The following is a 14742-nucleotide window of genomic DNA, read 5'->3' on the forward strand; positions in this document are numbered from 1 at the left end:
GCAATGCAAAGAGAGCAATTTGCTTTGGTTGTAATTTCAGTGCCACCTCCAGTCTTTAAGGAGAAACTGCAGAGCATGGAAGTGCAGGAGGAGGACACAGCTGTCCTCTGCTACCAGCTCTCCCAGCCCAGTGCTGAGGTGAAATGGGAAAAGGGCTCTCAGGTGATCTCCCCAAGCTCCAAGTATGAAATCAGGCAGGAGGGAACAGTCCATAGTCCATTCTTTAAAGATTTATCACTTAAAACCAGAAGGCTCTGGCAAATACACCTGTGATAATGGAACAAACAACAGCCACTTTGACTGCTAAAGGCAGCCTGTATTGTTTTTTTTTTGAATGAGGAACTCACTCCTCTCTCTTAGTTCAGCTCTGCCAAGAGAATTCAGTCTCCTCTCCTTGACTTCAGATGTGCTGTGCTGTCAAAAAGCAGCTGAGTCGTCTTGATTTTGGAAGTCCTGCGATGCTCTGAGCAAAGAAAATGCAGGGACCCAAGTGAAGTAGTTACTTCCACAATCTGAGACCCTACGGCCTCTCTCTGGCCACTCAGAAAACCAGGGCTGGAGATAAAATTAGAATAGGACTATTTTTGATGCTTGAGCATCCTTTGAGCTGGATTCTGCCTGGAAAAATGGTGATCCAGGTGAAGTTATTCAAACTTGGGCACTCAGCTCCAGCTAACAAGCAAGGCACCTAAACACTTCTAGTGCCATAATGTCGCTGTTGAGCAGCTAGCAGAGTAATGAAGGCACCAGTTCTCAGTGGCAAGAAGGAATGACCTTTATTGTTTTGATTTCATCACATATATAGAGTTCTCAAAAGTCACCCAGATTGGTCAGTCAGAAGCCTTTCCCCAGGCCTGATTGGCCAGGCCTGCACTGTCCAAGTTCTGGGACACTGTTCCAACAACATCCAAACTTTATCTTTATTTATAAAACACAAGAAAATTTCTCATGGGAAAAACCTGTGCTAGCCACACCATAAGGTCTTAAAAATAGCTATAATGCACCAGTGTATCTGTTTTTTCCAATCTAACCTGATACAAATAGAATATTAAGGTGACTCTTTCTGAGATACATGATCAGGAAAAACAAAGATGAGCCAGGATATTATTGTTAAATCCCATCTTTTGAAATACCCCTGAGGGCTTCCCTGTGAAGGGCATACACCTGCTTGCTGTCACACTGACTGCACAATTCAAGGATACCAGAATATTGGTGCTGTAAGTAGGTCCTCTGATGGATTTTGCCCGTTTTTTTGTCTCTGTGTGTGGTCTCACCCACTCCAGCACTCCTTGAAAAAAATCCAAACCCAGGAAGCTGAGGAAGCCTCTGCAGTCACACTGTAAAGACCAATTCAGACAAGTGACTAAATATATATATAAATACCAGTAAGTGTGGAGCCACTGAGGTCCTTCCACAGAACTGGGCTTGAGGAGCTAAACTTCTACATGTGGCACTTCATAAATCCATTCATCAAAACTCCACCTTGACCCACCAGTGATAACATCAGTGCAGAGACTTCCAGAGTTCATTTCTGTGCTGGTGTTCTCAAATAAAGGACATTATATAAAGTTATTTTTCCATGCTCTCTCCCAAATACACAGGAACTTGGATATCAGGCCTAGGCTTTTGAGTCCTACACACACTGAGATGCTCAAGACTTTATCCATGATCATTCCTGTGCAAGGAGGAGAATAATCCTAGAGGTGCTCGGTGTGTGTAGTGTCCAGTGACTCTTCAGGAGTGCTCACAGCTCCTGGAAATCCAGCATTTTCTGTCATTCCTTGTTTTGCTTTTCAGCTAATTTGGGAATCGAGTTTGAACCAAATTTGTGATGGGACCAGAGTTTGGTCAAACACAAGGCTTAGTCACAGAGTCAGCAACAAACATGATGTTTTCTCTTCTGATTTCTCTCGGTTTAGCTTCACCAGTAACCTTCACACAACCCCTCCAGAACCAGCAAGCTGAAGAAGGTGGCAGCATCACTCTGCGCTGCGAAATCTCCAAATCCAACACCCCTGTGCAGTGGAAGAAGGCAGGCACAGTGCTGCAGCCCAGTGACAAATACAAGATGAGCCAGGCAGGGTCTGTGGCTGAGCTGACCATCCACAACCTGAGCCAAGCTGACGCTGGGGATTACACCTGTGACACTGGGGACCGGCAGAGCACAGCAGCAGTGCACCTCAAAGGTGGGCTTTGCATGGGGAAGAGCTGAGCAGAGCTTGGCAGGGGCACACAGCTGAGTAATATGACAGCTAAACCTTGTCCTGTGCCCAGGGAGAACCATGGGGATCTCAGAGATGAGAGAGGTTTCAGAGGGATAAGAATTGGGTCAGTTAGCTCTGGAAATGGGTCTCCTTAGTCACTGATTCTATGGTTTGATGGTAATTAATTTCCACCCATGGAAATCTGTTGACAATCTTTTCACAACACACAGATTGTGATTATACACATACTGAATATTTATTATGCCCACAGCACAGTATAACTTGCATGCTTTTTAGACTGCCATCGATATGTGCATAATATGATAATATAATACATATGCACATATACATAAATCATGCATCTGTAACAGGTTGCTATATGCCTGTGCACCAACATTTCCATGAGTTTAGAATTATAGAATCCCAGAAGGGTTTGGGTTGGAATGAACCTTCAAGATAATCTACTTTCAAGCCCCCTGCCATGGGCAGGGACATCTTCCACTATCCCAGGCTGCTTCAAGCCCTGTCCAGCCTGGCCTTGGACACTTCCAGGGATCCAGGGGCAGCCACAGCTTCTCTGGGCACCCTGTGCCAGGGCTTCACCTCCCATACAGGGAAGAATTTCTCCCTAACATCTAAGGTAACCCTGCCCTCTTTCAGTTTGAAACCATTCCCCCTTTTTTGCCCCTATAAAAAGTCCTCCTTCCCCCTTTTTATAATCCCCACAAAGCCTTCTCTTCCCAGTTGAACACCCCCAGGTTTATTATTTAGGGCTTCAAATAACAACGCCATAGCCCAGCCAAGAAATAGCATAAAGAAATATTTAACCCAGGAAGCGTCACTTGAAAGCAGGTCTCAAACTGTGTTGCCCTTTCCTCGAAGAACCAGCAGCAGCCATCGTGGAGAGGCTGAAGGATGTCACCACCCATGAAGGAGAAGACGCTGTGTTCGAGTGCAGGCTGTCCCGGGAAACAGCTCAGGATGCCCAGTGGTTCCTGGGGGATGTTCCCCTGCAATCCAACGAAATGAATGAGATCAGAGTCCAGGGGACACGCCACAGTCTGATCCTGAGGAAGGTGACCCTGGAAGATTGTGGCTCTGTCAGTTTCAAAGTGGGGCAGCATTCGTCAGTGGCACAGCTGAAGGTCCAAGGTGAGCAGCCTCACAGCAAGAGGGTGGAGGAGCTACTGGCAGGTGCTGCTTTGACTCCTGGAGAGGTGTATTTGGGGTTAGGGAGCCTTGGAAATTTTGGGACATCCTGCTAGTCTAATTTAGCATTTTAGAGAGGTATATCCAAGCCAGTCATTTCAGTAATTTTTATTGTAAATGGAATGAAGATTAATATTAACATACTTTGAAAACCATCCAACCAAGCAGCTAATCATGTCAGAGTCAATGCTGAAGGATGTCAACAACATACTCTGGATTAATCTCCTACTTGTGATGCTTTTAGATCATATTTACTAAGGAAAAGTCTGAAAGCTCTGAAAAACCTCTTTTTTTTAGGATATATAGAATGATTTTGAGACATGGCCCATGGCAATGCCTCATGCTGTTTGTTTCTCTTGGATGTGGTTCCTCTTGATTGTTTGTTCCTCTTGTATCTACCTACAGCCCCCCAGCCCTGCCCCGGGGGTGATGCTGGGTGAGGCTGTTGCAGCACTCCTGATCCCCTCTCCCCACAGCCGCCCCGGTCACCTTCGTGAAGGCTCTGCACAACCTGGAGCTGCAGGAGGGTGGCACTGCCCATCTGTCCTGCGAGGTGTCCCAGCCAGATGTCCCCGTGCAGTGGAAGAAGGGCACAGCTGTGATCCACCCCAGCCACAAGTGCAGCATCCAGCAGGAGGGCAAGGTGCACACGCTGGTCATCTGCGACCTGAGCCGCGCCGACGCTGGGGAGTACAGCTGCCACACGGCTGCTGGCAAGACCACGGCCAGGCTCGAGGTTAAAGGTATGGCTGCCCCTCTGCCCAGCAGGGCTGGGAGGAGAGAACATCAGTTTTTAGAGCTCTCTGCTGCTGGAGAGCTGAGGCCACCAAGTTTGTCAGGGTAGCTGGAGCACATGGAGTGACCAACCAGCTCCAAATGTGTTGTGACAGGACAGGGGGTGATGGTTTTTAATCAAAAGAGGGAAAATTTAGATTAAAGAGAAGAAAGATATTTTTTACAGTGAGGGTGGTAAAATAACTGGTACAGGGTGCGCAGAGAAGCTGTGGCTGCCCCTGGATCCCTGGAAGTGTCCAAGGCCAGGCTGGACAGGGCTTGGAGCAACCTGGGACAGTGAAAAGTGTCCCTGTCCATGGTAGGAGATGGAACGAGATGATGATACCTTCTCATTTAAACCATTCTGGGATCTAAGTAGAGGCAAGGGCAGCTGTGTTTGATAAGTGTGGGGAGGAGAAGGCTGAAGGGGAACCTCATTGCTGTCTGCAGCTTCTTAATGGAGATCTGCAGAGGAGAGAGGCACAAAATTTTCTTGCAGTGATCAGTAAGCAGATGACAGGCAAAAAGTGCAAGTTGCAGCAAGAGAAATTCAGATTAGAAAAGCTCAGCTTTTCATAATGAAGGGGTGGCAAGACATTGGAATTGAGACCTCCAGGGGTGGAGGAATCTCCATTCATGGAGGAATTCCAGTAGTTCCTTCAAGCCTTATTTATTTCGTAATTGGTCCCTGGCTGCATGATCTGAAACCTCAGATTATAACCCCAGATTAATATATTCTATATATATTCTAATATTCTAATATAGTCTATATATATTATTCTCTATGTTATATATATATATAAATATTATATATGTTATATCATTTATATATATAAAATTATATTCCCCATTATTTTATTAGTCTATATATTCTATATTTTCTATGTATTCTAATTTTCTAGTATGTTCTATATATTCCAATATTACATACTAATATATATTTATATGTATACACACACACAAATATATATATATAAATATTTTCACTTTTTATATATTTGTATGTTGTCTAAGTGATTTTATCCTGTTCTGCAATTTTATTTCAAGGATGGAAAGCTATCTGACTTTCAGTAATAATTACTGAAATCAGCTGCGAATTCTTTGTGAAAAGAAGTCTGGGACATGGGGAGGAAAATGTAGCATACATAGAAATCACATTTTTTCTGCTGATTAACTCCCCTTCCTCCTCCTCCTCCTCCTCCTCCTCCTCCTTCTCTGTCCAGCTTCAACCTAGGCATTGCTGGAAGCTCTCCTTAGGGAAACGCAGCCAGAACTGTCCATGAACTCATGAATGGCTCTACCCACACCTCAAAAACGAAACATTACCCCATTTTCTACTTTTGCCTCACCCATTCTTTCCTCTTTCCCCCTGCCAGGGCTGCCTGTGCTGTTCAAGCAGTGGCTGAAGAACGAGGAGGTGGAGGAAGGGCGCACAGCCGTGCTGCACTGCGAGCTCACGCAGCCCCAGGCGCGCGTCGAGTGGCGCAAAGGGGACACCGTGCTGCAGCCTGGGGACAAGTACGAGTTCCGCCAGGAGGGGACACGAGTGGAGCTCCTCATCTACGAGGCTGGGGCTCAGGATGCTGGGGATTACACCTGTGACTCGGGGGATCAGCAGACCACGGCGTCGCTGCAGGTCAAAGGTAGGACAGGGCGTGTTTGGGGAGAGGTCGTGGCTGTGTCCATCCTTCACAGGGGGATCCTGGAATCATCCAGGCCAGGCTGGATGGGGCTCTGAGTGACCTGGTCTGGTGGAATATGTCCCTGCTCATGGCAGGGGGTTGGAACTGAGTGATCTTCAAGGTCCCTCCCAACCTAAACCATTCTGTGACTTTGGAGAAGAACTCTGAGATCATGGAGTTGAACCATTAACACTGCACTGCCAAGTCCACCACTAAACCATGTCCCCAAGTGCCACATCAACATGGAAATTTTATCACTGATTTGTCATTGACACTGTGAAAAAAAATTGAGGCATTTTACCATACCTAGAACAAGCCCATTTTAAACTGAGCCTTTGTAACTCTGACACAGCAGTCCATGAATTGTGCCTCTTAGTCTTTCTCTAGTGGTTCTACTGTTGGATTTTTTTAGTTTTATTCATTTTTTACTAAGAATTCTATGATTTTGGATATAACAGTTTTATTCACTTTGTACTAAGAATTCTATGGCTTTAGATTTTACAGTTTTATTCATTTTCTACTAAGAATTCCATGGTTTTGGATTCTACAGTTTTATTCATTTTGTGCTAAGAACTCCATGTCTTTTAGATTAGATCACACTTGTACATTGTGGGTTTGGTCACCATAACCAAACCCTGCTCAGAGCATGTGGTTTCAGGGAATAAATACCCAAAACCTCATGTCCCAGCTGAGGGAATTGGGGTTTCTTAACCTGGAGAAAAGGAGGCTTGGGGGAGATGTCATCACTCTCTGCAACTACTGACAGGAGGTAGTAGCGAGGAAGAGAGTGGTCTCTTCTCACAAGTGACAAGCAGTAGGACAAGAGGCAATGGCCTCAAGTTGCACCCCTGGAGGTTTGGACTGGATATTAGGAAAAAATTCTTCACTGAAAGGGTGGTCAAGCATTGGCACAGACTGCCCAGTGAAGCAGTGGACTCACCATGCCTGGAGATACTTAAAAGACGTGTAGATGTGACACCTGGGGATGTGGTTTAGTAGTGGATTTGGCTGTGCTGGGTTAAAGGTTGGACCTGATGATCTAAAGGTCTTTTCCAACCCAAAGGATTCTTCCTCTCAGTGCTGGCATTGATATTGATGTGCTCTGTGTGCTTACTCTGAGAATGGTGGGTATGACCACATGAAGAGATCTAGAGGCCCTGTGACCTCTGGTAGCCCTTTCTGGAGCAGCCCTGGACACCTTTCAGTACCAGCAGCTGATCCCATCAATGTCTAGCCATGGCCAGCAGGCAAATTTGGCTTCAGAAAGAGAAGAACAACCCAGCTGGAGAAGTTACAAGCAGGTTTCTCACCCCTGGGCACTGTCACTGATGCAGTTGCTTCTCCACCACAGTACTGCCAGTGCTGTTTAACAAAGAGCTGAAAAACGTAGAGGCTGAAGAAGGGGGAACGGCAGTTTTGCACTGTGAGATCTCCAAGCCGGACGCTCCCGTTGAGTGGAGGAAAGGAGGGCTGGTCATCCAGCCCAGTGACAAATACGAGGTGAAGCTGAAGGGCAGCGTAGCTGAGCTGGTCATCCATGGTGTAGAACCTGAGGACTGTGGGGATTATACCTGCAGCACTGGATATGAGATCACCACAGGGGCTGTGTATGTGCAAGGTAAGGTGGTGGAATTGCTCTGGATTTGCTCCTGGATTTCTTACTCCAAAATCTCCAAACTGGCCAAAGGGCAGAAAGTCCATTCATTCTTTCCTGATTCCAGTGAAGATATAAATACTCACCTCCAGGCTGGGGTTGGACCAATATTTTTAAGATAAACTAGTTCCAACTACTGACCATACTGTGTACCAGAGCAGATGGTGGTACCGCTGGAAAGCTTGGAGCAGTGGTCATAAAAAATACTGAATTTCTTGTTAGAACTGATTTTCAGCTTCTATAATTGTTGATATCCTTACTACTCCTTTAAAGCACCCGAGTGAACATTTAAATCTTTAAGTACCTCTCTGCATCCTACTTCATACAGCATCATCAGATGGTTGCACCACACAGGAGAGCCAGGCATGACCTGGGCATGGAGTTCCCTCCATGTGAAATGATGTTTCCTCCATGTGAAACTCCACAGTGGAGTTTCCTCCCAGTGAAATGATGTTTGCAGACACACGCGCTGCTCTTGCAAGCAGCTGGAGGGATGGAAGGTAGTTTCTAACTCCCTTCAAGAACATTTTAGCTCTTTTTTTACCTTGGGAAAGCACTACAACTTGAACTCCCCTGGACATCTTGCGCTTGGGCTGGGGTCAGTTCTGCAGGGAGCGACTTGTGGTGTTTGTTTCTGTTTTCCTTTGGCACCTTCTCTTGCTCTGTCGCGCAGAAGAAGCAGCAGTGATAGTGTGTGGTTTAAGGAACACAGATGTCTTTGTGGGCGAGTCAGCCACGTTCACCTGCGAGGTGTCACACCCAGGCGTCAAGAACGTGCAGTGGTGGCTCGATGGGACACCCCTTCACAACAACCTGGTGACCGAAATCTCTGAGCAGGACGGCAGGATCCACACTCTAACCCTAAATGACGTGGCGTGCCATGACTCGGGCACCGTCACCTTCAGAGCTGGGTCACTTATTTCTACAGCCAAATTATTAGTCAAAGGTATTTCCCTGTCAGAAAGAAACACGTGGCCACCTCTGGACTTGCTCTCTGTGCTGGTGCTTCTGCCTTCCAGGCTACCCTTACTAAATCCCTTCACGGTTCTTCTGTGCCCTGCAGCCCTCCCTGCTCTGCCAGGCACCCCAGAAGGTATGACCACAGTGGTTTTTGCAGTAGTTCAGGTGAGGGAGGGGTGCAGGGTCAGGGCTGCTGCTTTCACCTGATGTCAAAGAAGAGGTGAACATAAACATCTGTTGTAGCACCTGACTTTGTATCCCCACTTCAGCTTTTTTAAAGAATGCCACAAAATCTTATGGAGATGGTAATTGAGTGAATTGCCACCAGGGTGCTCCACAGCTGGGTTGCTGGTGCTGAGCTCAGCCCATTCCCAGGACAGGACTTTGGGCTGTTCCTGCAAACCAAAGGATGTGTGACATTCCAGATTCACAGAGACAAAATGTGCCTTGTTTTTGAAAGCTCATCCCTGCACTGGCAAAGCTTTCTGGTCTGTTGAATAAATATTTTTCTCATTTGGTAAGGGTAGCCAAAAGCTGCAAATAACACTGAGCTCCAGATTTGATAAAGCAAGCTCCTTCCCACCCAGGCCTTTTACAGCTTTGGGGAAGATCTTTTATTTTTCAGACAATATTAAAGCTTATTCCTTACTTAGAAAAGGGATATATAGAGAGATATAAATGGTTAAAAGGTCTTTATTCAAATCTGCTCTGTGATGTACCTGGGCCGTAACAGGAATCACCCACAATATGGAATTGTAGTCAGTGGTTGCAAGTCCTGTATCTGTTTGCATCATTTCCAAAGACAGAAGCTGGATCTGAGCTCTCCAGGCAAACCATTCCAGTAAGCCTAAAACATAAATTAAAATTAAATGCATTGTTAGGTGTTCTGCTCAGTGAAATAAAGGGCTCCTGAGAAATTCCCATTTCATGGAGTTAGAGAATCATTGATTTTGGAAGAAATCTCTGGAGATCATCCAGTCCAACCTCACAGCTCAAGCTGGTACTCACATGTGTGGATATTTTGTGCTGCCACGAAGCCAAGATTCCTGCATTACAAACCTGAATCACAGCAGCAGTAGTTAACAACTGGATTAGGATAACCCCAGTTACTCTGTGCTCAGTAACACTTGATTTCATAGGAAAGTGAAACACCAGTAAAACTCCAACCATCCTTGTATTGACAGGCAATTTTGTACACTTTATTTTGTCCACATATTTACAATTACATCCATCTTTGAACTGTATTTTAGTCTCTCACCTATCTGTGGTTGAGCTGTTGAACTATCAGCTATCCATGGTTTGCTCTTCAACATGGAGCAAGCTGAGTTTCTGTTCCATGGGACTCATTCTCCTGGTTTAAGACTTGTTGGTGGTTGGATATATTCTGTGGCAAGTTGAGAGCTCAGCTTTTCATGCTGAAAAAGTAAATTTCCAGTATTATATATCCAGTATTATTGCCTTACAACTGCATTAATTCCTGACCTGGAGTGATGGTTCATGGCTGGGTGGGGGGAGAATGGAAAAGGATGAAGGAGCTGCCAGTATTTTCTGGCCCCTTTGGGCAGGTAAGAATTGCAGGTCCTGGGGCACACATTGGCTCCTAAGTCCCAAGAACCTTCTGCACAGGTAATCAAGGCCACCAAGGTCCTTGCCCTGGCCAGTAGCATGGGGACAAGGGGACAGTGGAACCAGGACAGCTTCCTTCTCCAAGATCACAGGTGATTTTTTGCTGTGAGAAACACATTTCTACATCTCATGGAAGGGGATGGTGTTACTCTCCCCAGAGGCACAAACACCTGGTTGTTTCTTCAGTCACCAAAACATCTCTGAGGTCTTCCATCAAGGTCTTCTCTCCATAAACACACGTGGAGTGGCAGAGGGAACCTTAGTGAACAGGATCATGCCTTGCCAAGGGTTTCCATATGATGTTTGCAAAGCTGTCTTTGCTCCTCAAGGTCTGCCAGAAACATCCCAAATCCTCAACTGGGATTGCAGCAGTTTGAAGAGGAGCATTCCAGACAGATATCCTGTGTAGGTTATTCCAGCTGACTTGGAATCAGAAAAACTACTTGAAGGATAAGGATGTATCACAGAATCATAGAATGTCCTGAGCTGGAAGGGTTCCTCAAGGATTGCTGTGTCCAACTCCTGATGATATCTCAGCTTTCTCTGACTGTCATTTTTTTTTTCATAGTTGACATAATTCTGCTGAAAATGATGTTTCAGACAGACTTCAATTTTCAGACTTCACTGAGATTTTTCCTTTTGATCTGCATATTGCATTGTACATGCATGGTCCAGTCTGACATCTCAGGAGGGATTCCTTGGCTGCTTTGAAAGCTGGCAGTATCTTAGGTCAGATATATCTCCTGTGCCCTACAGCTTCCTCACAAGAAGCAGAATTCAAGTTTCAAAAGTGCTTAAAAGCAGCCTCCTGGATCTCACCACCTTCAGAGGAGCTGCATATCCAGCTGCTCTCAGCATTTTTTGGGCTCTCAGTCTGAGATGTCAATAGTTTATAATCTCCCAGTAATCTCTAGGTAAAATGCTGTGAAGGAAATCATATTGTTTTCCCCCAAACAATGTGTCTGCTGCAGAGGAACACATGGCTAACAAAACCATATTCATCTGCTCCTGTGGAGTGCCATTTTTTTGGTCACAATTGTCCTGGATCTTTGCTCCTCATGCTGCCAATGACTTCTGACAGCAAAGACCACCCTGGGACAGGAATGAGTGTTTGAGAACTGTGTTTCTTTCCCATGAGTGGGCTCAGTTTCCTCTCACAAGGAGCCTCCAGTAGAGTTTGTGGTGTTTTCCTATCGCTCTGTGAGGTTGAGAGTTGCAGGGAACCACTCACTGCAGTCCTCTGCATCACACTTGTGCTCCACATTCGGGAAGCAGAAGTGTTTCACATCCAGTGCTTCCCAGCCTAGAAGATCTCAGAAACACCAGGAGAAAACTGAGCCCAGAGGGAATCCCAGCAGCTGTTCTGCCCAGCAGTGTACATTCAGGACTGTTCCAGCACAAGCCTTAATTCCTGGTGGAGGGAATTTTCCTGGCTTTTTCCCCAGTGTGATGGTCATGTCCTAATGCACCAGTTTGGCTTCCATCCTGCTTGATGCTGCCACAGGCACAGACTAAACTGCTAACCCCCAGCCTGCCCAGCCAGCTCCCTGCTTGGAATGCCACTCTGCTTGCTCCCCACGGGCTCTGCGCTTGGCAAAACCCTCCAAGTGGTGATTTCCATGGGGATCCACTAATGCATGTCCTTCCTGACGTGTTGGTTAACAGATCCCACCATTGAAGTGGTCAGTCCCATGCAGGACATAACTGTTGATGAAGATGGCCCGGCAGAGTTCATATGCCAATTTTCTAGGCCAGTGCACGCCATCTGGAAGAAAAATGATCAGGAAATACATGCAGATGGGCAGCGAGTGATTATCGATCAGGACTGGAATGTGAGCATGCTAAAAATTAACCCCACGGTCCCAGAAGACACTGGCATCTATTCTTGTGAAGCTGAAGGCACTAAAGTGATGGCTACACTTGATGTTCAAGGTGAGGTCTTCCAGCCAGAGAGGAAGACTACCATGGGTTCCTAAATAAATGAGGTAGAAAAGTCATGGCAAGGCTTTGCACTGAGGGAGACATCAGATACCTGCTCTTGGTGATCACTCCAGTACTGATAGTGAGGATAAAAATAGTTGGGACATTATGGGAATTGAATATGAAACTGCAGAATTAACTTAGGGCTAATTAAAACTCACTCATTACATCACTTACCCATCCCACCTCTTCTGCAATGAGCTGGAATGTCTCCGTGGTGGGATGTGTCCTGCTCAGTTGTTGTAAAATCACAGGTGTAGTGTTGGTCCAAAGGAATAATACCAATATTTTTTGCTATTACTTTTTAAACAGTGCCTTGAATCCAGTAACTAATGGACAGTGTGGAATTCCATTGGATTTTCAGCTAAGATAAGGCGGCTTGCTAATTTACTTGTTTCAAATAGTGATCCCTCAGGAATTACCTCCTCAGCATTTCTGAAGGCTCTGAGGAACAGAAAAAAAAAAAAAACACCCAAAAACCAAAAAACCCCAAAAAGTTAAGACTTTACATGGATGTTTCTTATTTTTTTCTGCTGCATATGGGATTACTGAGTTTGGTTACCAAGTGAATTAGCGTGATCAGCAAGAGTAGGTTCTGATTTCTGAATATTTGTGGCTCTTTTGCCTTCTTGCTTAACTGGAGTCGTTAGTGCAGAAGGACAAGGTGTTATTTATTATAATGTTTTCTGCATTGAAAAGCACTTTCCATTTTAGGGATTTAAAAAGGTTTTCATGAACACAATCTAAAAGCATCCCAGAGGATATAGGGTTAGCAATTGGCTGCTTTCAATAGTTAGGGAAATCAGTGCTTCAAAAGTGCATAAATAAACAATTTGGAGTTGTTCTAACAAAAATTATATATTCTCTAAGAAAAATCTGCAATACCCTCATTGTTCTCCACAAGTATGTATATTATAAAATACAGAATTTTTATAGTATCAGAGAATCCCAGAATAGTTTGGATTGGAAGGGACCATAAAGGTCATGTATTTCCAACACCCAGCCATGGGCAGGGACATCTTCTACTATCCCAGATTGTTCCATCCAACCTGGCCTTGGACACTTCCAGGGATAGGGAGTCCACACACAATCTCTCTGGGCATCTTAAAATTAATAATAAGTCAATAAATAGCTGGTAGCTTGTGCTTTTTGGGTATGTTTGTTTGCTTGCTTTTGCTATTAAATAAATTGCTCAGTTTGGGATGGTTTTAAATTTTATTTATTTTTACTAGTTTTTTGTTTTGCTGAGCGCAGTTCCTGTAGAGATCTAAACAGGAATGTCTTGGGCTGTTGCTCTATAACACAAATCATGCTAACTATTTTATATGGCATTTCTGTAAACTGTATTTACTCAACTGTGTGTCCTCACCCTTCTGCATGCCACTTGTCCCTGCAGCAACATGAATTATACCATTAACTCCATATAGTATGGATTTGTGCAAGTTTCTGACCCCACAACTCACCACCCAGCATGGGAAAATAAACCTAAATGTCGCAGAGCTTTCGTAATAATTCCGAAATTTACTCTTCCAAGTACTCTTGAAGTAGATTTTGACTTTCTGTGTGTGTCCTAGAGGCAGAATTATCTTGGGTAATCATCACTGTAGCTTTGCCAGCCATAATACTCTCTTATATTTGCTTTGCAAGAAAAGTAATAAGATTTTATCACAAGCTGTCAGTGCATTCACATCTCCCCAGTCACAATGATAATTGCAGTGTCTGTGAGCTCTTTGGGAAATGTTTCCTGTCGTAGGACAAAAGAAATTTGGTTATACTTTATCTTCCTGAATATGCCTTCCTATCGACTATTGACCTGATTCATACAAATATGACTGTTTTTTACTTTATTTATTAAAAAAGTAAGGTTTTTTGAGGAAATTTAGGTGAAATGCTGGAGGTTCTAGATGAAATGCTAGAGGTTCTAGAGGTTTATCATTATTGTTAGGCTGTCTTTAAATCTTTTTAATTATAATATTGTGTTGGAGCGTGGCTGAAGTCAACAACTCAACCTACAAGCACAGTTCATCACATCCACATTTTTCCATCAGCCACTTGGCAGCAGTGGGAATCATCCAGTGCTCTGAGGCTCGTTAATATTCGGAGATATGTGGCCAGATAATTAATAATGTTCATTGTCCTTCTCTTCCAGCCAAGAACAGCATTGTGCAGGGCCTGGAGAACGTGGAGGCTGTGGAAGGAGGGGAGGCTCTGTTCGAGTGTTATCTCTCCAAACCTGAGACCTACAATTACAACTGGCTGATTGATGATGAACCTGCCAAGACCACAGAAAACACTGAGATGGTTTACTTTGAAAATGGACTCAGGCACATCCTGCTGCTGAAGAATTTAACTCCCAAGGACAGCTGCAGGGTTACTTTTATGTGCAGTGATGCAGTGACCTCAGCCTTCCTGACAGTGAAAGGTAACTCAAGGGCTTGGGCAGGGGTAGCCTTCCTTCAGTTTCTGGTTTGAAAGGGGAAAGGAACCAGGAAAATATGAGTAGCAGTGAGGAAAATGACATTTGTTGCTTGTCTCTTACCTAAACATTCTTCCCACACAATAAATCATAGAGTGACTCAGGTTGGAAAAGATCTCTGAGATCATCGAGTCCAACCTTAACCTAACTCTGCCAAGCCCACCACTAACTCACAGA

At 44.8% G+C, this 14742-nt stretch overlaps 1 protein-coding gene across 7 annotated transcripts in view; it reads left to right on the forward strand.

Moving 5' to 3' along the window:
- OBSCN (obscurin, cytoskeletal calmodulin and titin-interacting RhoGEF) overlaps positions 1 to 14742 on the forward strand; it is a 168083-nt gene that overhangs the window by 86423 nt on the left and 66918 nt on the right. For all 7 annotated transcript variants that reach the window (XM_085050083.1, XM_085050085.1, XM_085050086.1 and 4 more), the window contains 8 exons: positions 1920 to 2186; positions 3087 to 3356; positions 3890 to 4156; positions 5564 to 5830; positions 7221 to 7487; positions 8197 to 8469; positions 11775 to 12041; positions 14239 to 14511. In XM_085050083.1, coding sequence (XP_084906209.1) covers positions 1920 to 2186; positions 3087 to 3356; positions 3890 to 4156; positions 5564 to 5830; positions 7221 to 7487; positions 8197 to 8469; positions 11775 to 12041; positions 14239 to 14511 — 2151 coding nt within the window. The remainder of the gene's footprint in view (positions 1 to 1919; positions 2187 to 3086; positions 3357 to 3889; positions 4157 to 5563; positions 5831 to 7220; positions 7488 to 8196; positions 8470 to 11774; positions 12042 to 14238; positions 14512 to 14742) is intronic.

This window comes from Lichenostomus cassidix, chromosome 2 (genome assembly GCF_008360975.1).
Source record: "Lichenostomus cassidix isolate B80296 chromosome 2, HeHo_3.0, whole genome shotgun sequence".
In the NCBI taxonomy this organism is placed as follows: Eukaryota; Metazoa; Chordata; class Aves; order Passeriformes; family Meliphagidae; genus Lichenostomus; species Lichenostomus cassidix.